The sequence below is a fragment of the Boleophthalmus pectinirostris genome, unplaced genomic scaffold (assembly GCF_026225935.1).
Source record: "Boleophthalmus pectinirostris isolate CB_2022bp ecotype Guang Dong unplaced genomic scaffold, ASM2622593v1 HiC_scaffold_6, whole genome shotgun sequence".
Taxonomy (NCBI): domain Eukaryota; kingdom Metazoa; phylum Chordata; class Actinopteri; order Gobiiformes; family Gobiidae; genus Boleophthalmus; species Boleophthalmus pectinirostris.
The window spans coordinates 15687341-15712326 of NW_026571447.1; the positions used below are offsets into that span (position 1 = coordinate 15687341).

The 24986-nt window shown below is 37.7% G+C and overlaps 1 protein-coding gene across 1 annotated transcript in view; it reads right to left on the bottom strand.

The window, feature by feature from the left end:
• tmem145 (transmembrane protein 145) overlaps positions 1-24694 on the bottom strand; it is a 72057-nt gene extending 47363 nt beyond the window's left edge. Inside the window, 3 exon segments of the mRNA XM_055163830.1 lie at positions 1591-1668; positions 3318-3392; positions 22865-24694. Coding sequence (XP_055019805.1) covers positions 1591-1668; positions 3318-3392; positions 22865-23230 — 519 coding nt within the window. The 5' untranslated portion in view covers positions 23231-24694.
• Positions 24695-24986: the final 292 nt, after the last annotated feature.

Genomic DNA, 24986 nt, shown 5'->3' on the forward strand with positions numbered 1-24986 from the left:
GTAATAAAAGGGAGGCTATTTATGCACCACAGCGAGATAAAAATTCCTAAAATGTTTACTGAAGAAAGTAATTGTTGTAGGTGCAATCGTAAATTATAAATAAAATAGAAATATAGGTCTCTTCTTTTTTTCACTGCTTGCTCTTGTTCTTGGAGAGACGTGAATAGACGTGTGTAAGGTGAATTTGAATGTGAAGTCAAATTAGATCACATTAGAATATGAAATGATGACTGTAATGTCTTCAAGAAAATACTATTAAAAACAGTAATTGACAATTATTAAAAGTCTTGGGAATATTCAGGAAAACAATATTGTAAGCCTTTTTTGATTTACTTTAATAAGACATATTGTATTGAAAATCCTGCTTGATTTATATGAAGGGTGAGAAAATGTCATTTTGCCCCATCCTATAGACTAAATATCGCTTTAACGTTTCATAGAATTTGAAAAGAAAAAAAAAATCAATCAATCAATAAACCTTTTTGATATACAAATGCTAGATATCTGACTGGGTGTGAAAAGTCGTGCTTAGACACTATAGTAGGGTAATTCATATTCTTGGACAACAAAAAGAAGTTCGCTATGTTAGCACACTTGCCACTAGACATTGTAAGTGATAATATTAAAATCTGAGAGAGAAAGAGAGACCGCTATATCTACCCTCACGAACATTAATCAGCCTGTTATTAAATCCACGCTGCATGAAGAATATGGATATTACAAATGGGCCAGTCGCTTTGTTAGCCCAGCGTAATACAGCTGTAAAGACAATGGAGTGTATATCATTTTAATATAATGATCCGTCATATTCAAATCCACATTCTACATTTTGTCATTTCCAGTGAGCCTGCCAGTGGTGGTAGGTAATGATGTAAAAGTAGTAAAGCACTGCACTTAAGTAAAAATTGCAGGTATATGTACATTTTTAAGTGAATACTTGTTACTTTTACATCATCAAATGTGAGAGCAGGTATCTGAACTTTCTACTCCACTACATTTTTGAACTGGACTGAAAAGTAAAAGTTTTTATTATTTATAGAGTGAGACCTGCTGAAAAGGCTGAGGGGTTTATTTTTTCACACATTTGTAGTTTGAGCAAACAAAAACATACAAATAAAAACAGCAACGAAAAAAATATGAATTCACTTTTGTGATGAACTACGTTTGAAGCTTTATAAGATCTCAGACTCTGCACAAAATACTTCTTACTCTTTAAGTGCATTTTTAAACAGGGACTTTATTTTTTCATGTGATACTTCTCTTGGGTGTTTCTTTGCTCCGGTATCTCTACTTTTACTTAAATACTTCTTCCACCACTGGAGCCTGCCGAACCCAACCTGATCTTTACGCAAATATCGATTCTTCTAAGCTTGATCACTCCATTTGCAATCAATAATACATTACTAGCTGCCTGTGTGAAGCCTGTATACTTTAAAAAAAACAGGCAGAATAGGCGATTGAATCCAGAGAAGTAAATACAAGTCAAGGGTCCTGGCACGTCAATGTCCTGAATTAGTTAATGCTCGAGCGTGTTGAGTTTAATTAGGTCTTGTCAGTGATGGAGAGAGAAGTGCAAAGTGGTTTCCTCACCTTTTCCGGCCTCTTGTACACGGCGGGCCATTGAGAGGTGTCGTCGAAATACAGCAGTATGTTTTGACAGCATCGGGACTGTGGGGAGGAGAAGGGGAGAGAGAGTGAATGAGATTAAGGGAGAGGCAGGGGCGCCGGGGATGTGCGTAGATCACAGAGGAGTGAGATGGCTTGATTTATGGCGTTTTAGGAGGAAAAATGGTTGGTAGAGTCTGCGGGCTACGAGCGCCACAGATGAGCGGAGGAACACAGTAGACAGCACTGGGAATAGACTGACAGGAACAGGGGATAGAATAGGGAGAGGAGGAAAGTAAGAGCAAAGGAGACTGGAAGCGACATTGAAAAGGCAGATACATGGTTGAACACCGGATGCATATTTTATGATGATTGTGGTTTAGTAATATAATTTACATTTTGTTGCCTTGTGTTGTGATTTTCTTGTTTTTAATTCATAACTCAAAAATGCATGTTAAAGTTATGTTATATTATGCTATTTTCTGATCTATGTTATAGTGTTGTTTACTCATCAAAAATATACAAGTGCTCTGTTTTAGGCTGAGTTCTTCTAACAAACAGAAAACACTGCTCCACCTTGTGATGTCATGTGGTAATGAAATAAGGAAGTGCTTCTCTGTTTTAAAACTCCACACACCTTCATTAGAATCAGGATTAGAATTTGGATAATTTCAACCCTGGAATTGCCTAGCTCTACTGAACAAAAGATAAATGGTAGCTCTTAACTTGAAAAGTACAGCTTAATGACATCACAAGGTGAAACAGAGCATTTTGAGCTTTGGAGATGTAGACAAGGCAAGGCAAGTTTATATGTATAGCACAATTCATACACAGAATAATTCAAAGTGCTTTACAGAATAAGAAAAACAGAATCCCAATACTAACAAATCAAAATATAAATAATCATCATAAAATTAACATTAAAAGAGAAGAGAGAAGAGTGCAGAAGACATGTGAATGAAACAATACACTTCAGGTATGTTTTTGATGAGGAAACAACAACATAAAATGGCTTAAAGCTCATTGTAGTCAATTGTAGTAAAGACCTTTAATATTCAGGCATTGCCAATTAGGATTGTCATTTGTGTGTGAACTGTCAGAGCACATGAACAGTTAATAATTATACAACATTAAAAGTAGCACTATAAGTTTTTGGTGAGGGGGGCACCTCCATGGAGTGCTCCTGGAATGTTCCACAGTATAGCGTGAAATTTGTCTATCTTTCATTTATTTTATTATGCATTGTAATTCTAATATATATTTAACTTACCCTTTTCGTGCCACTTGCATTGTCTCCATGGTTTAACAACATGTTTAATGTCATTCTGTAGAACATTCCAGGCAAAGCAATAACATCTCCATGGAGACATGCTGGTTACATAGTGCACCATTAATGTTCTTTTCGCTCCATGCCAATAAACAATTGCTATCTAAAAAAAATGTGTTGTGTAAAAACAAGAGTCCATTCTGAGCTTTGTGTCAAACTGTGATAAAGCCTGTTGTAGCTGCCCTCTTCCTCTCAGGGGGTGCCACAACAGGTTTAACGCCAGATGCCCTTCCGTCCTGCCGCAACCAGCCATAATCTGTGACTATTTAATATCTCAGTTAAACATATTTGTGTTATATTGTGACTCATATCATGTAGGTTGGTCAACAGAAATTAGGTATTAAAAGGAAAAATAATAAAATCATCCCTAATCCACTAATCCTACCTTTGGATATCGGAACCGGAAATCCAGGCGTCCAAAGTCCGTGAGAAAGCAGAATCGAGTGAGGAACACCCAGTCCTGGAAAGAGTAAAAAGAAAAATATTATATAAATATTATGCCTTCAGCAGTCTTCACAAACAGTGGGCTGGGATTTGAGTCATGAAGGATTTTATTTAGGTCAACAGCAAAATTCCACCATTTAAAAATAATAGCAGCATTAGTGAGAGCAGGGGTAGGGTTGAGATGGACCATAATTTAGAGATGATCATAGCAATTATGATTATTACAAAAACACTGGCTTTTCGTGACCTCCTTCGGCTAGATTATCAAATGTATAACATAAGTATGGCAATTTAAGAGTATTATTGGTGACAACTAGCCTATATATGTATTCAAGTTTAATCAAACCACATAAATACACCACAGTATTCCAAATGTCTTTATCTATTAAATATTAAATGTAATGCAATATATTTGGTACAATATAGAATGAAATATACAGAAAGCTATCATAATCTGAAAAATTAAAAGGGGTGCTTTAAAATGTTTCTGTCACCTACTTCTTCATGGAGACGTTATTGCATTGTCTCGGAAGGTTCCATATATGGCATAAACTTATCTGTCTTGCATTTATTCACCAAGGTTTTTATTACCAATAACAAAAAATTGGAAAAACATGTACTGTGAGCAGGGTCACCTCATGGAGATATAATGGCATACTGTGTAACATTCTAGGATATAAAACATCAACAGACAGGATTTGGGTTGGTTTACACTAGATCTGGACTAGGTTTTGGATTTTGACTGGACAAGGTTTTGACCAGTTCTGACTGATTCAGACTAGGCTTGGACTGGTTATTAATGGTTTCTGGTTTTGGACTGGTTTGGCTGGACTGACTAAGACTGGCTAAGAATGGCTCTGGGCTGGTTCTGCAAGGGGTTAGACTGGTGCTGATTGGGTCTTGATTGATTCAGACGAGATCTGGACTAGACCTTCACTAGACCTGGACAGGCTCACACTGGTACTGTGCTGATTCAGACGGGCTCAAACAGGATTTAAACTGGTTCTAACTAGGTCTAAGACAGGTTTACATAATGGTGTCTTTACTGTGTTTTGAGTGAATTCAGACCGACATATCCACATATGACATGTTCACATATGAAGACCTTCCTGTGAAGTGATGTTATTTGGTTATTGCATATATTGGTTCTCACTTGCCTCAAAAAGTTAGAAGCTATCTAAAACGCATACTAAACCAAAGTTCAGGTCTCAGGAGGTTAATGGAAACAAGCAGACAATGTACCGGAGTTATCTCAGTAAAATCATATTTTAGGAGTTTAATGTAGATCCCAGAAAGATTGCAAATGCAGTCATTGAGCCAGTGCAGGTATAAAAGCTGGCATTAGCGCTGCCATAAAGTAAAATGTGAAATAGGCTGGAAGAAAAGGGCAAAGTTTGAGCAAAAGAAAGAGGTGAAAGAGTTGGAAATGGCTGCTGCTGAGGTTTTGACCATGGCTGCAGGGTAAACAGTAAGCCCGTGGGTGAACAGAGGTAAAGTGAAACTCTCTGTGCTTAATATAATTCTGTACGAGCCTGGCAGCAGATGATAGTGCTGATGGTGTACTTCAGTCTGCTTATATAAGAGACTGCAGCGGTGCCATAGGTGGTCTGTACACAGGTCTGTAAGCTCTCAGATGTACGTGCCCATCTGCTGAGTTCACAACATCACTGTAACCTCTAAACTGATCATTTGCAGTGACATCACGCTGGGGGTGTTCTACATGTATGTGTATTGGCAGAATGCTCATCTGTTACCATGAAGATATGATGCACACATTAAGTTTTAAGATCATCTGTGTTTGCTCACCTGTTGTAGTTCCAACTAAGTCAGTTCTGTATGGTCAGGATGTGTCAAATGAAAACTCAAATTAAAGTCTAACAAAGCCCCAGACCGAGCACTGCCTACAGTTACCATCACACTCCCAGGGAATGTTGGTGACATCAGCTGTAAAGTATCAATGCACAAATTCTGTGTCTCTTCTGACAATTGAGCTCCAGGAGAGGGAGAGGAAACCGTTACGAAACATGAAACAAAGTTAGAGAAAGCCAAAATAAGTTATTTTAAAAATGACAAGTGACTGAGATAAAGTGAAAACTGTAAACTGAAAATGGCTGTGACAGGTTTGTGATCAAAACTAATCAGCACAAGGATTTATACTCCACACTGGCATTTGACAAGTGAGACAGGATGTTGTTATAGAAGGAAGACAAATATCTAATAATGAACAAAAACCAAAGGAACAGTCCATTTGAAGAGATACATACAAACGACATGCTGTTTGGATCTCAAAGTCAAAAGAATCATGCTATTTCTTGATTTTATATAGACTGGGGCTCACTGTATATTTTATTTTACACTTTGCAGCGACATCATGCTGGGGGTGTTCTACATGTATGTCTATTGGCAGAATGTTCATCAGTCACCATGAAGACACAACGCACACATTAGCAAACACTGTCAAAAATTGTGTAAAATAGTCTGAATAATACAAAATGAATTTAAACTACACATTTTCAGGAGCCTGTGATTAATATGAGCATTAGAGATTAGTTTAACAGCACAAATCAGTCCACGTGTTGTAGATCCAACCAAGTCAGATCTCTCTGGTCAGACTGTGTTAAAATAAAGCTCAGATTAAGTCTAACTTGTTACAAAGCTTCAAACAGAGCAGTGCTTTTAGTTAGCTTCACACCCTCAGGAAATGTTGACAACATCAGCTGCAAAGTATCAATACAGAAGATCAGAGGCCAAACTCAGAGCCATGAAGTCAGATTTGTTTATCTCAGTGATGGGAAACGGAGGAGCTCATTGGTCATCTATCACAAGAATAAAATCAAATCTCTCATCTCATATTAACAGGGTTTAGTTGCCCCGAACGCAGTCCCTTCTACTTTCTGTTCAAATGCAGGAACCAGGCTATAGAAAATCACAATCACTTATTTGTAGCATTTGTGTCGTGATACCTCTTACTTACTTACTTCATAGTTTATTCTTTTGTGAATTGATTCTGCAAAACCTGTGCAATCCCTCAGTCCTCTAATATTTTGTTCTTTTTTTCCTCATAACACCTTGTTTGTTTTGACATAAACAGACATGCGTTTCTCTAATTGGGGAAACCATGAGTCAATACGTCCTTCTGAGCTCTGGGAAATAGGATCAGGGCCCAGACTGTCTTTGTGAGTCTTTGTACAGAAAAGGAAAAGTGTGTGGTCTTGGCTGGCCAGGCAAGATCACAACAAGGGCCTCAGTTTTCACAAAGTAAAACGTGACATGAATTTATAGGTACTTGAAGTAATATAGTGGTTAAAATATACAGTATACTGCAACACCTTACAGAATCCTTTCTATTATTGCTTTAACTGTAGTTTTCAGATTCTAGTAACAAGTGATGATCAGATTTCCTCTTGATTACACTGTACTTTGGCATGAAGTATCCAAAAATTCACAAATGTTGAATGTGATCAATTCTATCAGTGACTACACCCAAGAATTCACTGTATTACAACAAAAATCAGCATTCTAGCATTTTAATTTTAGCTGTCCCCATCTGTAATAAAGGTGCAATGTATGTAACTTTTCTGGCAGGGGGTCCGTCAAATATTTTTCTCCGTGGATATGCCATTGCTCTGCCTGGAATAAACAGCTCTACCTTACATTTATTAAATCACAGGTGGTTTAATAGCTCAAAAACACCTAAAAAAACAGGAATTCTGACTGTGAGCAGGGTTGGCTCTCCACACATTTGACCTGATCTGGTTTAGTGTCCATGAAGATAGAAAGGTTTAATACCACACTGTGAAACATTCCAGACAAAGCAGTGACATCTCCATGGAGAAGAGCATTTGGCGTAGCAAGGCTTGTGCCGCCTAGTGCCTCCACTCAATTTCATTTCTCTACAGCGACTAGGTCAGGAATCGGTTACACTAAACGGTTTGCAAGAACCCCAGAAGTTGTAGCCCACGCACCAGTCAATCGGCAAAGAGCTGTGAAGCTATGACTGGGTCCCTTTTTTGGTACAGCACAACAGTAAACAAAGGGGTCAGGATGGATGTAGACTAGGCCATACATTCTGTGTTGGCAACGATTCCTGAGATCAAGGATTTAAAGCTGGAACAAAGAGAATGAATTTTATCAAGGGGAAAGACGTTATTGCCCTTCATCCTACGGGATTTTAGCCCCGTTAGTGGCGCATTACATACATCATGACCAAATAGCAGTGATTGGTTAAGTTAAAAAGTATCCTTCTACTATCGAGTGAACGAATCCCTCTGCTGCAAGGTCAGACAGTTTCTACAGTGAAACCGGCTGATGACTCAGGCTACATTTGACGGACCCTCCACCAGAAAAGTTGCTCAATGCACCTTTAAATACTATTGGCCTATAGAATGTTGTGATGTCATCAGAAACAAAGCAATTTTAATTTCAGAACCTTTTATGTGAATACTATTAATAGTCTGAAAATGTCCCTGTAAAGTAATTAATTATACAATCCTAATCATCTTATTAAAAACAAAGGAAGCTGCTACTCATGGCACACGGAGTGAAAACAAGCCCCAAAAGTGCTAAAACAATGAGAACGAGCCAGGTCTGAAAATAGAAAATAGGGCGTGAGAGCAGGGGGATTATTTAAAGCTTTGTACAGAATACTTTGTCACAGAATATAGCACCACAACTACTTTCTTTTTAAGTATTCACTGTCTCGACTGTGTATTTGTATGTATAATGTATTGCAGTGTCAGTGCAGCCCCATCTCACCCTACAATCTGTTGCTTCTCTTTTTACCTTATTAAACCCGACCTTAAGGCTTGGTTTGTTCTGTACAGTCGATCGCCAACCAACCAACAGACTCCTGCATGCACCATTATACAGTAATTACGGCAGCCCTCCTCCCTTCTACATAAACAAGCTGGGTAATTTCTTCAGTCGGGGAAATAAAGTGCTAGCCGAGCAGTGTAGCATGGCCATGGCTGGTACCTCCATAAATCAGCACAAACAAAAGAAGGGCGATATTTCAAGACTCCACCAACACCAACCCCCCTCCCCACCTCAGAGCCCGGGGGCTGTTATAACTCAGGGTAAACTCCGAAAGTCACACCAGAGGCCAACTTTGAGCACCGTCTGTCGTCCCGGGTGACGCTGATGGGGTTGCCGTGGTAACGGGGTGCACAGAAGTGAACCGCTGACCCACGACTCCGTTCTGGGAGAGAGAGAGAGATGTGTGTGCAATGTGCAGCCATCAATTATATCATAAAATCTATTGTTTACGGTCTGCCAGCTTCAAACAAGCTTAGTAAGGTCTGTCCATTTGGAACGTCAGGCTCAATTTTTCGATTTAGCCTGGAATTACAATTGAATTTCTGACTTTAAGACTATCAAATTAATAACCTTTTAGGGCTATATTTAAAAGACTGCAGAATTGAAACAGACTGGTAGACAGACTGGCATTTCCTCCTCCGGACTCCTCAGGACATTGCACTTTTACAAATGTGGAAGATTTCACTCAGAATTTTCCTGTTTTTATGTTGTCTAAAACATCAATGCATGTGGTTGATGTGTTGACATTATTTCAGAATTTGAGTTGAAATAATCTGAGATGGCTCTGAGGCTCAAAAACAAGTATTTTACATGATTTGCAAAAAATTTTATAATGTAAAATGTTTTGAAAAAGCTCCCAGAATAAAGTACAAAATACATTCATATTTCCAATGAAATATATGAAATTTAAAGGTATACTATGAAACTTTTCTGGAGAAAGGTCAGACACCTGCTTGTCCAATGAAAAAGTGGTTGCTTTGTCTGGAATGTGTCACCCTATGGTAAAAACGTTATCCAGTTACTACAATGTGTTTCTATTGCCTCAGTTTGATGGAGTCACTTGTCTCCGTACGAGGCCTGTCATGATAATTACAATCTATGAAAGCTGGAACAATATACTGTATTTTGGGGTTAAGTATTACACAATGTACATTTTCTTTGCAATAGTGGAGAGATTTTAGCCATTTTCTGTACTAAGATGAATTTTGAGTTGTAGAGGGTAGAATAAATAACTTATATGGCTATGGCTGTATATTTAAAAATTGATTTACTTGGAATATCTTGCTCTGTGTCAGTGGCATAAAGCAGTTTCAATATTATAATTTATCGAAATAGAAATATATTGTGCTTTAAAATTTGTTATCGTGATGTACTTCATAGATATTTGTGGAACATTCTAAAAAAATCATGGAGAAAAGAAGGTTTGGGCACCTTAGTGATATAGAGACAGGAGTGTGTTCAGATGGTATTGCCTCTGGAGAAGCATGCTGCAATTAATTTACATAAAGTTCAGATGACCTGCATTGATAACACCCTGAATTCATTATCTTTGTACAAATTGGATTATCACAGGAACCTGTTTTATGAGATTGCCCCCCCTTTGTACGTACGTCAAACGAAAGAATCCAAAATGGTCCTTCTGTTTGGCAAAAACAAAACAGGACAATAGCAGTGCAATAAAGCAATTTGTAAACCGGGAACTTTGAATAGAAAAGATAAAACCTCACCAATACAATACGTCAATGCCCTCCCGTGACCGCTATGCCATTACTCAGGGAGGGGTGATGGGTGGGATGGGCTGGTGGGGTCTTGTAACATAACCCTCAACATGCTGTTTCTGTCAAATCTACAGGATGTTAAAGGCACTGGAGCACTCATGCATGCACACACACACACACACGCACATTCACATTTAGGGCCAAATGTCATTTTTGCTCGTCGTCATGGCAACCGCAATGCTGCCATAGAGACATCAAAAAAGGGGCAGATGCGTGTCCACCGGAAACAATAAGACCACTGTGCTCATGTGGTCTGGTCAGATAGCAGGTCGGTAATACGGGCCTCCAGCTACAATAGGCTTTAGTGCACTTCATTAGGAGACAATAAGTTAGGGTGCTTAGGCAAGGACACTAAGTCACTCCACACACTGCAGGCCATGGTTTAAGTATACGCAAGGGTTTAATTGTGACATATGTGAGGACCTAGTGACGATAGTTGCCATTAAGTCCTTGGTGATGGGTATTGGGCAATAAGTAGGGCAGTGCAATTAAAGGTTCTATATAACAAAAAATGAATTCTTGTGAGTTATGTTATAATGCTATTACCTCTTCAAAAATATACGCAGAGTTGTGTTTTGCTTTATTCATACATCTTTGAGTAATCTGCATTATTAGGCTGTTTGTATATGTTCATGTTCCACCTTGTGATGTCATATAGTGGTAGTTTTCAAGTTAACATCTACCTTTCACTTTTAGTTCAGTACAGACTGTTGATTCCTGGGCTGAAATCATCCAAATGATTCTAGTGAAGGTGTGTGAAGTTTAAAAACACTTCCTGTATTACCCCATGACATCACAAGGTGGAACAGAGTGTTTTCTGTTTGAGGGAAGAATTCAGCCTAAATAAGAAGGGTTTGTGTGTTAAACATGTGAATGAAATTAAACACAACTCCAGGTATGTTTTTGATGAAGAAACAACATTATAATAACAGAAAATAGCGTAATATAGGCTCAATCAAATCCCAATCAAGATTCAGTTATGTGTTATTGTCAGTAATCATAAGGGGTCTACAACCTGATCTTCTGCCACTGTTCAGACTTTGGAGGAATGCATTTGACTTCTTTGTGTTAAAGGTGCACTATGAAACTTTTGTGTGCTTTCACTTGATTGTCTCCATAGAGATGATATTGACATTTGAAGACTTGATGTCACCAAGCCAAATTAGATCTTGGAGAAGCGATCTTGCTCACAGTGAGAATGCATGTTTTGCCAAGGGATTTTATTTATTTATTTATTTTTATTTTTTTGAGAAATTGAATAAATTGTAATTGAATAAATGGAAGATAAATATGTCTAATTTTATTAATTTTACCTAGCCTTAAGTGCATACCATTTTAATTCAACAGAAATACTATAAGGTGAATGACAAAGGAAAAGAAAAACTCAGCAAACCACATTTGAATGAGTCTGAGGAACAATAAACACCCATGTGACGTTAGATAACAACATAAACATTATATAAAATATTTTATAACATATTTTCTACCTTGCAAATCACATTTTCCTTCAATAAGAGTCTGCAGGAGCTGAGCAGTGCGTTGTGTGCACAGAAACAGAGTAAGTGATGTATCATTTCGAGAGTTACCATCAGTCACAGATGCAGAATGACTGAGGAGGTTTTGCTTCAGCGCCCAAACAATATGGAAAATGAAGTAATACATCAAAAATGCACATTTCAAAACAGAGGAAATTCAAATATTTTTAAAGAAGACATTTTCTATTACAAATCCTCAGGTGGTGACCGTGGCATTTTTACTTGTTGAGACTTTGGTGAACTTTTTTTTTCCTTCATGATTTGATCAAGTGTTTTAAATGCCATAGAGATGCACCTCCTCTGACCTGCTTTGAACTTCTGATGCAGTGGCAAGCAAAAGAAAACATTCCAATTTCAAGTTGGTAAAAACTCAATAGCCTTATTTCTTGTCTATTAAAATGTATTCCTTGGGTCTCCTTCTGACAACACTGTACCCTAGTTAGAGCCATGTCCTTGCTAAACAAAAATGTGAAAATAAAATATAAAAATAAAATAATAACAATAATAATAATTTCAATACAAAGAACATTTTGAATACCACTCTTATAATGTGACACAACATTTTAAGCCATAATTACATTTTCAATACAAAATAAGGATGTTTGTGTGTGGTCTTATGATACTTGAAAACAAGTTGGAGATTATCCACCTCCAACTTGAAAAAATGCCCTGAAAGACTAGCCTGATTCATCAGCAGGTTTCACTTCATGGAAAACATCTGACGTCACAGCATTAGTACCCACCTACTCAACAGTAGGTGGGTACTTTTTTATTTAACCAATCGCTGCGATTTGGTCGTGAGGTGTGTAATGTACAGCTAACGGGGCTAACTGGTATATTAAGCTTTTCGCAAATCCCGTAGAAAGAAGGGCAATATCATCTTTCCCCTTGATAAAATTCAAGAAACATTCTCTTTGTTTTAGCTTTAAATCCTCGCTCTCGGGAATCGTTGCCAACACAGAATGTATGGCTTCGTCTACATCCATCTCGACTGTTTTGTTTACTGTTGTGCTGCACCACAAGAAGGGACTCAGACAGGTGCTTGAGTTTGACATCATGGGTTCACAACTCTTCAATGATTGGTCAGTGCACGGTTTACAACTTCGTGGTTCTTTCAAACCGTCTAGTGCAGGGGTGTCAAACTCATTTTGGTCCAGGGGCCGTATCCAACCTACTTTGATCCCAAAGGGGCCAGATCAGAAAATTCACGGCATATATACCCCAAATATAGCAATAAGTTCAAATATTTGTGCAGAGAAATGCAAATCTATTACAGAAATCTTTTTTAATTGATGAACTCTTTCTTTTACAAAATATTGTAATATAATGAACAACCTGAAACTTTAAGAAAAATGCAATTTCAACGCAATGTTTTAACATTACCTTGTATGCAAATAGGAATGAGTCCATTTTCTTGTAAAATCCTGCACTCGGCATCCACTTTTCTCATTTTTGACATTTTGCTGATGAGGGTGTCACGGTCAACAGTCAAAACGATCGTCCTTTAAGAGCGTTTGGAAAGAGGCAAGTCTTCATGTGTGCTGCTCTGGTGGGAGGCGGCCAAGCACAGAGGCGCTGGAGATGCTGCTATGCTAAGTGGTGCAGAAATTACCAATATTTTAATAGAAAATATAATTAAAATATTATAGTAGAAAATAAGCCGAGGGCCAGATTAAAGGTCTTGGAGGGCCGGATCCGTTCCATGGGCCATATGTTTGACACCCCTGGTCTACTGTATTCCGATTCCTGACATAGTTGCTGGAGAGAAATGAAATTGAGTGGAGGGGACTAGGTGGCACCAGCCTGGCTACTCAAACACAGCTCCAACAGGTAATTCCCATTTGTGAACTGGGAGATGATCAGGAGACTCTTACTTTAGATACGAGTTAAACTGTGATGTACTACAACAATAACAAACAATAACCAATACTACAGCATTTGATACAGTTGAACAGAATGCGGCATTAAAATTCTGATCTCGATGTGTTTCAGAATGATGAGAATCTAGGACTGATGACATAGCAAACTAACAATTTAAAACAAAAAAATTCAAGTCCTATTCGTATGATTTCCAGTAGGTCTATTGATACTAGCAATTTAACAGCAAACTCTGACAAGTCCTCCACTTCGATTTTAAACAGTATAGTTAAATTTTGACTATAACTGCACTGCCCTATTTTCTAGATTATCTTCAGCATGACATTTCCATTTCAAATCCTCCACAAAACACTTTTACTATCTACAAACCATCAGTTCTGCTAAATCAGCCAGTACACGTTTCCACAATCCCCAAAATCAACTGGAGTGAAAAATAAGTCTTTCTTACAGACAGGATTTCCACAACATTTTGAACCTGACGGAGAGGATTTTCTTTTATGAGCCACAGGGGTCTTAGAGAGGTCACAAACTGGCTTCAGAAGATAAGAGCAGGCCCACAGTCTCACCACATCTGTCCTAAAGATGTTTGAAAGGTTGAGTGACGCGTATCAGCCCCGAACAGACACGAAAAATAAATGAAATATAGAAATTCTCAATCGTCTTTTTGTCATGGTCACAAAAAGACTGCTTCCGGCTCCGCAGGCGTGAGTCCAATGTAAAATGAGATGCATATGCTCCAGTCTAAAAGGCTGAGTGGGGAAATTGAGCGTGAAAGTCATTGTTAATAATGGTGAAAATGCCAGTTGGTAGAAGAAAGGGATTTTATGGTTTTGGCTAATGCAGACGATATTATTTTGTATCAGTGAATTGGCTCCAGAAATGTTCAAATGGAAGGGGCTATACTCAATTTTTACCATGTAGTTGAGCACAAATATATTCCAAAAGCAGCTCTTAAGAGTCAAATGAGGCAGCTCTCTGTCTGTATCTAATTATAAACAGGAAATGTGCAGTTAGCATGCCAGTAATTGGTATTACTGTAAAAGCAAAACTGCACTCTGGCCTCTGAAAGCTGTGAAAAGCACTTATAACTCTTAACTATGAATAATTACAATGCTATAAATGTGTTAGGAAAGAAAGGAATAACTTTGGATCACTGGGGGGAAAAATGGAATGGTAAAAATGCCAGTTGGTAGAAGAAAGGGATTTTATGGTTCTGGCTAATGCAAATTATATTATTTTGTATCAGTGAATTGGCTCCAGAAATGTTCGAAGGGAAGGGGCTGTTAATAAAGCGGCTGTACACAATTTTTAGCATGTAGTTGAGTACAAATATATTCCAAAAGCAGCTCTTAGAGTCAAAATGAAGCTGCTCTCTGTCTACATCTAATTAAGAAGAGTTTATTGCTGGAGAATCAGGAAGTGCGCAGTTGGCATGTTAATTGTTTTTGGCATTACTGTGACAGCAAGGCTCTGGCCTCTAAAAGTTGTGAAAAGCACTTATAATTCTTCACTGTGAATAATTAGGATGATATAAATGTGTTAGGAGTGAGAGTTTGGATCACTGCAAACATGTTTTTAAATGAAATAGTTCTGTTTTTCAAGGTTTTACAGTAAAAATTGGCTTCAGCCCCTTTAAAAAATAGTAATTATGCAGATTTTAAAAACTTTTTACTTAAAGAACATACTTTAATGGGGGCCACGGAAAGGTACACTGAACTGCTGATTAAGAAAACACACATAATTTGGTGGTCAGTGAGAGGAGAAGTACATCTAATAACATAAAGATTACTCCCTGCATTAAATACTGCTCTTAGTCTCTGAAAAATAAAAAAATTAGGTGCCTTTTTGTTTGATAACAGATCACTGCACAATTTCATCTGGGATATATGTTTGGGCTTTGCTGTTAGCATGACTTAAGGAGGTCAAGATTATTTGATTTATCGCAAGAAATAAAATAAATCTATATTAATTAAAGTCTTCAAGGCAAAAAATGTATTTCTAATAATAAACCTAAATGTAAATGCTGGTCACGTAAGGGCAATAATCTTTTACAGAATGTAAAAAAAGCCAATTCAAGATTTCACTGCTTCTTGGCTTCATGGCTTTATCATGCTTTCAGTAATTGTAAATGATCGTTAAGATGTTTCTTCTTTCTTTCTTCTCACTAATTGTAACACTAAAATGTGATATTGTGAGATCCTTGAACAACACAAAACTGCTGTCTACAAACTTTGCTGTTTCGTTTTCAAGTTTTGATGATCTTGCTGTGCTGTAATAACTTGGCTCACTGATCTCACTCTATTGGCATCACTATCACTCCATTATTTTCTATATAGCTTATTAAAACTTTAACAACCACATATGGCATTTCAATGGAACTTGTCGCTATAATACACAGGGTCAAACCAGGATCATTTACAAAGAGCCCAGTTCCTCTTCAGTCCATAGTTCCAGTAGATTTGTGTCTGCTTACAGCCCATTAAATCAACAGAATCTTCCTGATGTACTGTCCGCTAAGTTCCCCTTCTCCATCTCCCTATGTCCCCCATCTTCTGCACTTCAAGGGTTTTTATTTCGTTAAAGTATTCTGTCTTTTTCCTCCCCAGATCCTTGTAGTTTCTCGCTAAGCTTCATTAACAATTAATTACCAATCAGCTATAGTCGAGTCACCCCCGGACCGCCAGGCCTCTCAATGATTCATTAGTCACTGTTACACAATGCACCCAGACGCGTAAATACACTCTGACACGTCGCAATACACAAAGTCATTTCAGTTTGGTTTGAATACAGAGAAATGGATAAGGCTCTGAAGAATGCAATTTTAACTAGTGTAAAACAGGGCTAAAATTATATGTAAACCAGGCTGAAGACATTACTATAGCAGATCTGAATTAGTAAACAAAACTAATATAAACGTAATTTGACAATTTTCTCAGAGAATAGATCAATGTTTAAATTATGTCACTTTTCTGGTGTAGGGACTAGAGCCTATTTGTCTCTGTGAAAATGTTATTCCTTTGTCTCAAATGTTCCACAATATGGCATTAAACCTTTCTATCTCCTGGAGACAAGGTGATGCTACTAGGAGGACTGATAATCTGTACTACCGGGAAAAAGCCGGCCCACCTCAAATCACATTGCGCCACAGTGTGGTGGCCTCCGATTCAGGGGTGTATTAGTAATTTGCGCGTTCTGGAAAAGTCCAGAAGTCCAGTGTACCAGCTGTTGGCCATAGTAACAGCAGACTTATAATAAACACCCCCCGCCTCAAACTGAGAGCCTTCCCAGTCCTCAATTTCCACCATAGACCGATTTGTCCCTGTTTTTTGGTCTCAGTCCATACTTGCTACTAAAGAAAGTTATGCTCAGACATGTAGGCAACTCCTTAGCATATGAGAATTCACGCTTCACTGTGATTAGTTAAATTGGTCTGTCACTAGGCCTGTCACAAATTATAATCTGTGATATAGTGATTCTGAAAATATCCCAATAAACAATAATATTGAATTGAATTGAAACTATTTTCACAATAACCTTAAAGAAAGATAATCACAGTATACATAATGGTTACTCTATAGTAATTAGTATTAGTAGAGTATAGTATTTTTTGGCTAATGTGTCAGTGAATTATTGGACTATCTACAACTCATATAAGCCTAATATTGTATAAAACCCACTAATGTGACGAAAAGACACACGTGTAAAACAAAGCATGGAAAAATGTGTTTATCTAGCATATATTGAACGATAAGTCTAGTAATTATCGTGACAGGCTTAATCATGATAAGGCACCAAAATAGCACATCATAACATGGATTGGATCACAATAGAATTTTTTTGCAAATTAAATCATATTTTATATTCACTTTATTCTACCCCGTCCACTTTTGTCTCTAAACACTCCTAAACCGTGCATTCTTGTGGTGGCACTTCCGGTTAATTTGGGAATGATTTTGCAGCTAAAACATGACATAAAGTCAGTTCATTTGTGTAAATGTTCAATTTCCATGTGCACCAACAAGTCACACTGCACTGATTCTCCGGGGGGCTTAAAAAAAGCTTTACAGTCTTTTATTTTATTTGTTGTCAAGATCGGCAGCCCCATAAGAAATAATACAACCAAACTTCTGGAATAAGGTGAATAGAGGGAAATACTTATCTGTATCATGGCACTGTACCATTAATAATATCTCACTGTCATATCATTAAATAGATGACACAAAGAACGTATGGGGACTTAAAGGCATTCCTCCACATAGGCAGGTGTGTCCGTTCACACACCGCCGCCCCGTGTCTCCTTTCAATGGGCTCATTAAAAAGACATGCGGCAGAACGGATTCAGGATACTCTACACTGCACCGAGCCCATGACTTTAGAGTAACTTTGAAAGCCTGTTTGGTAAAAGTTGTTAAAAATTTACCAGCACTCACAGCTAGAGAAGAGGAAAAATAATTAAAACATGAAGGACCTAGAAATCTCCCGTTCAAGACCTCTATCAATCTATCATAGCTTAACCTGGACTGTTGATTTCACAGGGAACAACCCAATTTGTGGTCTAAGGTGTTGAATTTTATATGAGAACACTTCCAAGGGCATCTGTTCATTATCATTAATTCTACCAAATGAAAAATGGGAGATTTTGGTTGCAATCCATGAATTTTTATTACCCATGGAAACATTTCATCTGACACCAAATACGTTTCACTATTCATCATGCGCTCCCTGCTCAAACAAGATGTGAAGATTAGAACGCTGTACCAGGGATGGGCGTTGGAGTAGTTGTATCACACTTAAGATGTCCCCCCTGTGAGATTGGGTCAACAAGAAAGAAATTATTAAAATAAATGATGCAATCCTGTTCACAATCATGGCCCCATTGCCTCACTGCTTTTTGAATCTACAGCTTCTCAAGAGATGGGATAGGTGAAATGTGTGCAGTCTTGTGATATGTGATACTGTCCCATTCCTGTATAGAATAGTCATAATCCATCAGGAGTAGTACAGAACAGCAACACATTACTTAATCTTCTGATCTATGTTATAATGTTGTGTCTTCATCAAAAACATACCTGGAGTTGTGTTTTGTTTCACTGACACATGTTTTAACACACAAGCCCAGCTTATTTAGAATGACTTCTTCTCTTAAACTGAAAACACTCAAATACTCTGATCTTGTGATGTCATGTAGTAATATAGGAAATGCACCAGTGTTTTTAACTCCATGCACCCTCACTAGAATAATTTGAATAATTTCAGCCTTGGAATTTCCAGTCTGTACTAAACCTAAGGTAAAATGTAGCTGTAAACCTGAAAGCTACTGCTTCATGACATCACAAGGTGGTACACAGCATTTTGAGCTTTGGAGATGTTGAGAGCCTAATAATGCTCGATTACTCAAATGTGTGTGAATGAAACAAAACACAATTCCAGGTATGTTTTTGATGAGGTAACAACATTATAACACTTAAAGTTCACAAGTGTAAATTTTCTGTAATGTAAGACCTTTAAAGAAACTATTATTTTGTATGTTGTTTTTATTATCACTGTGGAATCTAGACTGAGATTTTACTATTGTGATTCAGTATACAGTATGTACATCATATGGCAATAGAAGCAAAGATACCCAATTTTAACAGGATCACCATCTACTGAAACAACCTACCCAGAGAAATTAGACAGTTGCCATAGCAATTAACAATTAAAATATATTATATATAACATAGTATATTTTCTGAAGGGAACAAAGTCCTCAAAATCTTGCAGCAGAAAGCTGAAACTATACCACAGAGCTACAACAACACTAGTATATGAGGCAATAAAAACTGTATTCTGGTACTTGTAAAAAGTATACTGTTGATATTATTATGATTCAGTTCTTCATAGTTTAATGCAACTCTATGCTCAAACACAGACACTTTTCCACACCCACTTCTCCTGTTGATCACAAAACACATCTTGGACAATTTTTCACTTTAAAGCCATAAAAATAAACTTTTGGACTTAAAAATATTTAACATCACATAGCATTATTGATTATAATTTTTTGTATGTCTCATTTGAACCTCTGCTTTTCCTGACCTCAAACCAACTCCACAAAGACACATTTGATCAGTTCCATGCCGTGGGGCTTCTCTAACCAATTATGTGTAAACAGCAACCTCAATCACGTATTTAGCAACTCTACTTTGCTTGCCCCTGCCCTGAGATACCCTTATTTACATCAATGTATCTGATTCAACCACCATTTTAACCACTCATCCTGGGGTAGATAATTAGGCCACATTTGTTGCTGATTTACAGGTTAGGATGTAACAATATCTAAATCTCCCGATACAATATTTTCACAATATGCATCTCACAATAAGTTAGTAATTGCAATATTTAAAATTGTGAATATAATATTTTTCTGCCATAATCCAAATAATTAAGATTTAAAAGTGCTTAATAACAGTTATTTCATCATGTAGCTTAGACTGAAACAGAGAAAAGGATCACAGTCTATGTAGTTCTGTGTTTTGTAGTTGTTGCTGCACTGTAACAATGAATTGAAGCAAAGAAACTTGTAATTCAATATTATTGTGAAATTTCTGACAATGATATCACAATAGTTTGGCTATTATTACAACCCTATTTACAGGTCATGTACCCATAGAACGCAGCCTGTTTTTGTGTGTGAGAGAGGCAGAGGACAGAGAGGTAACCTTGGGCTAGACTGATGTGTTTAACTGTACTTGCACCATCAATACGTCACCTCGGCTGTAGCCTTGTGTCATTCTGTCCTCTTTGTTTTGCACAGTAAGCCCGATTATTCACTACTGGGGCAAAGAGAAAATTGACAAGATTGAATAAAAGATAAGTGTCTTCTCCATACAGAGATTTGGTTGGAATAAATTTCACCAGTGAGTTTTTTTTGGTTTTTTTTGCGGATGGTTTCAGGAAAACTTTTTTTTTTTTTTTCCATCTTCTTATTTTTGCATTTGAAACATAGACTGCATTAAGAAGTGGACTAATGGAGTGTGACGTCACCCAGAGCGTTCAGCTCCAGTCAAATGAAGCTCATGAGTCTAGCAATTATAGGAGAGAATATGAGCAGAGTTCCATATTAGGAATAGGAATTTATTTACGAACAAAATAGCTTAATAAAAACACCAGGATCATGTAGAATTAGTTAATAGAAACATTTTAAGATCAAAATGATGAGGCTCAAATGGAGCCAGAAGCGCCAGCATGGTCACTTCCTATATGGAACGTGGCAGCTAGCTAGCAGGTTAGCATGTCCATTTATATACAGTATTGTCTGTGATTAGAAATGTAAGTATCTGGTGCATCTGCTGTTACCAGAATATGTTTTGTATCAGGAGCCTTTTCTGAGAACTAAGCAGCACTTCCTAAGGTAACCTCTTGTGAGCCAATTAATCATATTTACAGAATAAAGGCTGGGTGATATGGAAAAACAATGAATCATGAACCCTAATTTTGATCAATAACAATTAATTTATTTAAGGAAAACAAAAATATGATATTTAATATTACAGTTAATGAACAAAAACAGAGCTAACATTAATCTGAAAGCTGAACTCCAAAACTCGAGTCCAAATCATACTTCTTCTGCCACAGTATAGGTCAAGAAATGCAGAAATTTCTTGGTGTCCATTCTTACCCCACAGCAACAAACCACACATTCATCTATATTTGATTATGAAAGCAAGTCTTTGCCCAAAAATATGGAAAAAGCAGCGGATGGTGGCAAAAATAATATACCATTCTCCTATGTTGGTATAATAGTAAAACTAAGAACTTCAATAAAACACTGTCATGGGAATAGAAGATATCTAAATAATTATTTATATAGATAAATATAGATTTATATTCTATAATTCTAAATATTCTAATAATTTGTTGTTTCTGACCTACACATAACACATAAACATATTCAAGTGGTGTAGCCTTAACTCCGCTCTTATTTACTGCAGAGCTTTTAAAAAGTTGATGTGCACTTGGACCAGACCCAATGCGACCAATTGGCAGCGGCACACTGGAGCAGGTGGAGACTGGGGCTGTGTTCAAGGGCATTCCAAACACAGGTGATGGATGTGTGAGCACTTCTGCCTGACTTCATCTGTCCTGAGCCACATCACTGCCCTGTGTGAGGCTAAACAGGCTATGACAAAAATGCTCTTATGTTTAAGCAGATATTTTTTTGTTTTTAATGGGTTTATTCATTTCCATTTCAAAGAGTTTAAGTTGAGTTTGGTTACCCTTTTGTGCAAAACAATATAATGATAATTAAAATTGTTTCTATGGACATGTCATTGCTCTGCTTTGAATGTTTCATAGTAAGATATTAAACAGATCAATCTACATGTCTTCAATTACAGGTGGTTTTATTGCTTAAAAATACCAAGAAAAACAGGAATTTTGAACAATGGCGGTCCTACACTGATTTACTTCCCAGGCAACCCTGTCTCGCGGCTGACCTGTCGGCCTAGCCTTGGACCGTCCCTGATTCTGAGTGGGGTTGCCTCTCCGCTGATCTAACCAGTAACTTGGCCTGATTTGGTCTCCATGATAATAGAAAGGTTTAATGGCATAGTGTGAAACATTACAATAACATTTCCATGGAGAAAAGCAGGTGGTGAACCAGAAAAAGTTACACAATGATACACAAAGATAGAAGCCTAGTATAATATTCATACCAGACTTGTTGAGGTTTTGGAAAACTACAAAACTACTTCCATAGCTGGCGGTTCAACTACTTGATTCAATAAATCATTTACTGTCCTTTGTGGATCAGAACGAAGATTCATTCTCACATGAGTACAACTGTAACAACAACTCTAAGACTGGCCAAAGGAGGGAAAAAGTTAAAATTACACACACCGGCGCTTCGAAGGAATGCCATTTTCTGATTTCTAACTTGATACCCAAACTCCTGACATTGGCTAGACTGCACATCTCCAACACTGACAATATTTGAAGAGGATGTGTCAGTCCTGCAGTGATGTCAGCACTGATGGGTGAGAGCCCCAGAACACAGTGAGCAGCGGCGTGCACCAAGCCGTCTCAAAACAAGCCGCTGTCCGCTACAGCACATGACGCACACCTGTAACGACCAGCCCCAAAGAGAGCGCCACAGCACAACATCGGACAGGCTCAAAGGAGCGATTCTTAAGACTTTACCGCGTCACTTTACAAACGGGATCCACGGCACATCTGTCCAACATAGCCGATGGAAATTAGGGGATAATAATACGTCACCCAAACGCATGCAGACGCGCGCATTAGCTGGAAAAGACAGAGCCTCGCTTTAGCCATATAGTAGCCTAATCAAACGTTGGCGTACGCTACAGCTTTGAGTCCTTTCATCTCCTTGCGTACAGTTCACCGCGGACACCTGCGAGCAAATGCGCAGTAGTCCCCTCAATGTATCAGTATCACTGTCGCAAGCGGCAACATTGAGAAGAGAATCACACCATACTCACCTCTTTGGTGTCGACGATGCCTTTGACATATTTGCCGAGAGCTAAATCCACACAAAGAACGCTGGACAGCACGGTCAGCCACAGGAGTCTCTCCCCGAGCCTCCCCTCCATCTTTCCCTGTCCCCCGCTGTCGCTCGTCTGGGCTCCGACTGCACTTCGGCTACTCGAGAGGAGGCGCGCATCGAGCACTGGATGAGACGGGAGTCGGGAACGCGCAGGAGAGAGAGAGCCCGCGCGTTCACGTCGTCGTCCCCCGTTAATGGATGTATTGTGGCCCCGTTTATCCGGATAGAGAGGGGCACACATGCGCGCACACGTTTGTGCTCGTGCCTTGGAGATGCGGCACGTCCATGTGAAAAATGCCATCAGGGATTACAGTCATTTTTTTTTTGATCAGAGGTCACACACTTAATGAACCTCCTCAGACACGCGTAGATGAGTCTGGCTCTTGCACAGAATGATACTGCACTCATCAGAGAGACATTTATTGGTACAGGCATATTTATGGAGATTCAAGAATATATTTATTTAGACAACAATGAATTCCATCAGTGTATGGAAACATACTTGAAACCTGCAAACACACAATGAAACTCACTTGCAATCTGAGAAACAAGACAATAAATTATCTACAACATCCGATACATTCTTTTTACACAGGTTTGCACTTGTGGTGTATAATAAAATAAAATGTCAAAAAAAAGAAATGAAGGTTACTTAAAACAGCTGGTTCCAGGCTATGGCTTTAAGGCTATTGAAACTATATGGAACATTTTTGTACAGTGAATTCCATTTCAGCCATCACAGTGGTTGGGAGGTCTGACATTGACATGCACCTCCACAAAGCAACACTAGCTGGTGAATAAAGTGCATTGGCTATAATGTTGAGTCACAGATTCTGAGTTGAAACCCTCTGGAGGAATAACAGACCACGGAAATGTTAGAGTCAGTAACACAAATAGATATACTTAATATGCCTATTGCCTACCTATCAGTGAGGTAATTTGTCATTTTGCACAAGCAAATTCTACCAGCCATCTTATTGAAGGATTTGAGCCATACTTAACATTGCATATTAAAGCAGCAGTCAAAGGCTTAGTGTAAAATGATAAAACCAATAAAAGGTCAAGTTATGATGACATGGCTTTTGCACACATATTTGCACAAAGAATAGGGGTTTTATAAGAGGTAAAGCTTTCGCCTACCACAGACTAAAGCCACAATCCTCCAAAGATCACGGACCACCAATGAAAAGCTGCTTGTCTGCTAAGTGCCATTAAAGCTGTAAAAAGATACACAAACAATAGCACAGGCCAGGGTCTGCGGTCATCTCAATTTAGCGCAACCCAAGTCACTCTGGACCACACGCACCACACAAAAGCACCAAGTGGCTAGTGACGCATATGCTCCTATTAAACTGCAAGAGTGACCAAGCTACTACAGCAAATAGGCCTGTCACGATAACAAATTTTGAAACATGATATATTGCTGAAGAAATTATAGAAGATAACTGATAATACTGAAACTAATTTATGCCACTGCCAGAATAACCCAAGAGCAGATTTAAACCACAAAAAATATTCTAAAAAAAACATGAGGTGTAATAAATAAAAAGCAGAATGAAATACTTTAGTACTTCGCATCTGTAATAAGTCATAGAAGTTATTAATTCAACCGTTGGTGGCTCAAATTTTATCAAATAAAAAACAAAAAAATACAAAAAAAACTGAAATTTCCAAGTAAAGAAAGAAAGAATTGTACAGACAATAAATACTGAACCAATACATACATATATACATATATATACATATATATATATATATATATATATATACACACATATATACACATATATATATATACATATATACACATATATATATATATATATATATATATACACACATATATATATATATATATATATATATATATATATACACACACACATATATATATATACACACACATATATATACACCTATACATATATATATATATATATGTATATATAATTATATATAATTTATATTTCCATCTGTCATGTATTGAATGATAAGTCAATATGGTAATTATTGTGACAGGCCTAACAGCAAAAGCACCAAAACCAAACCAAGCACAA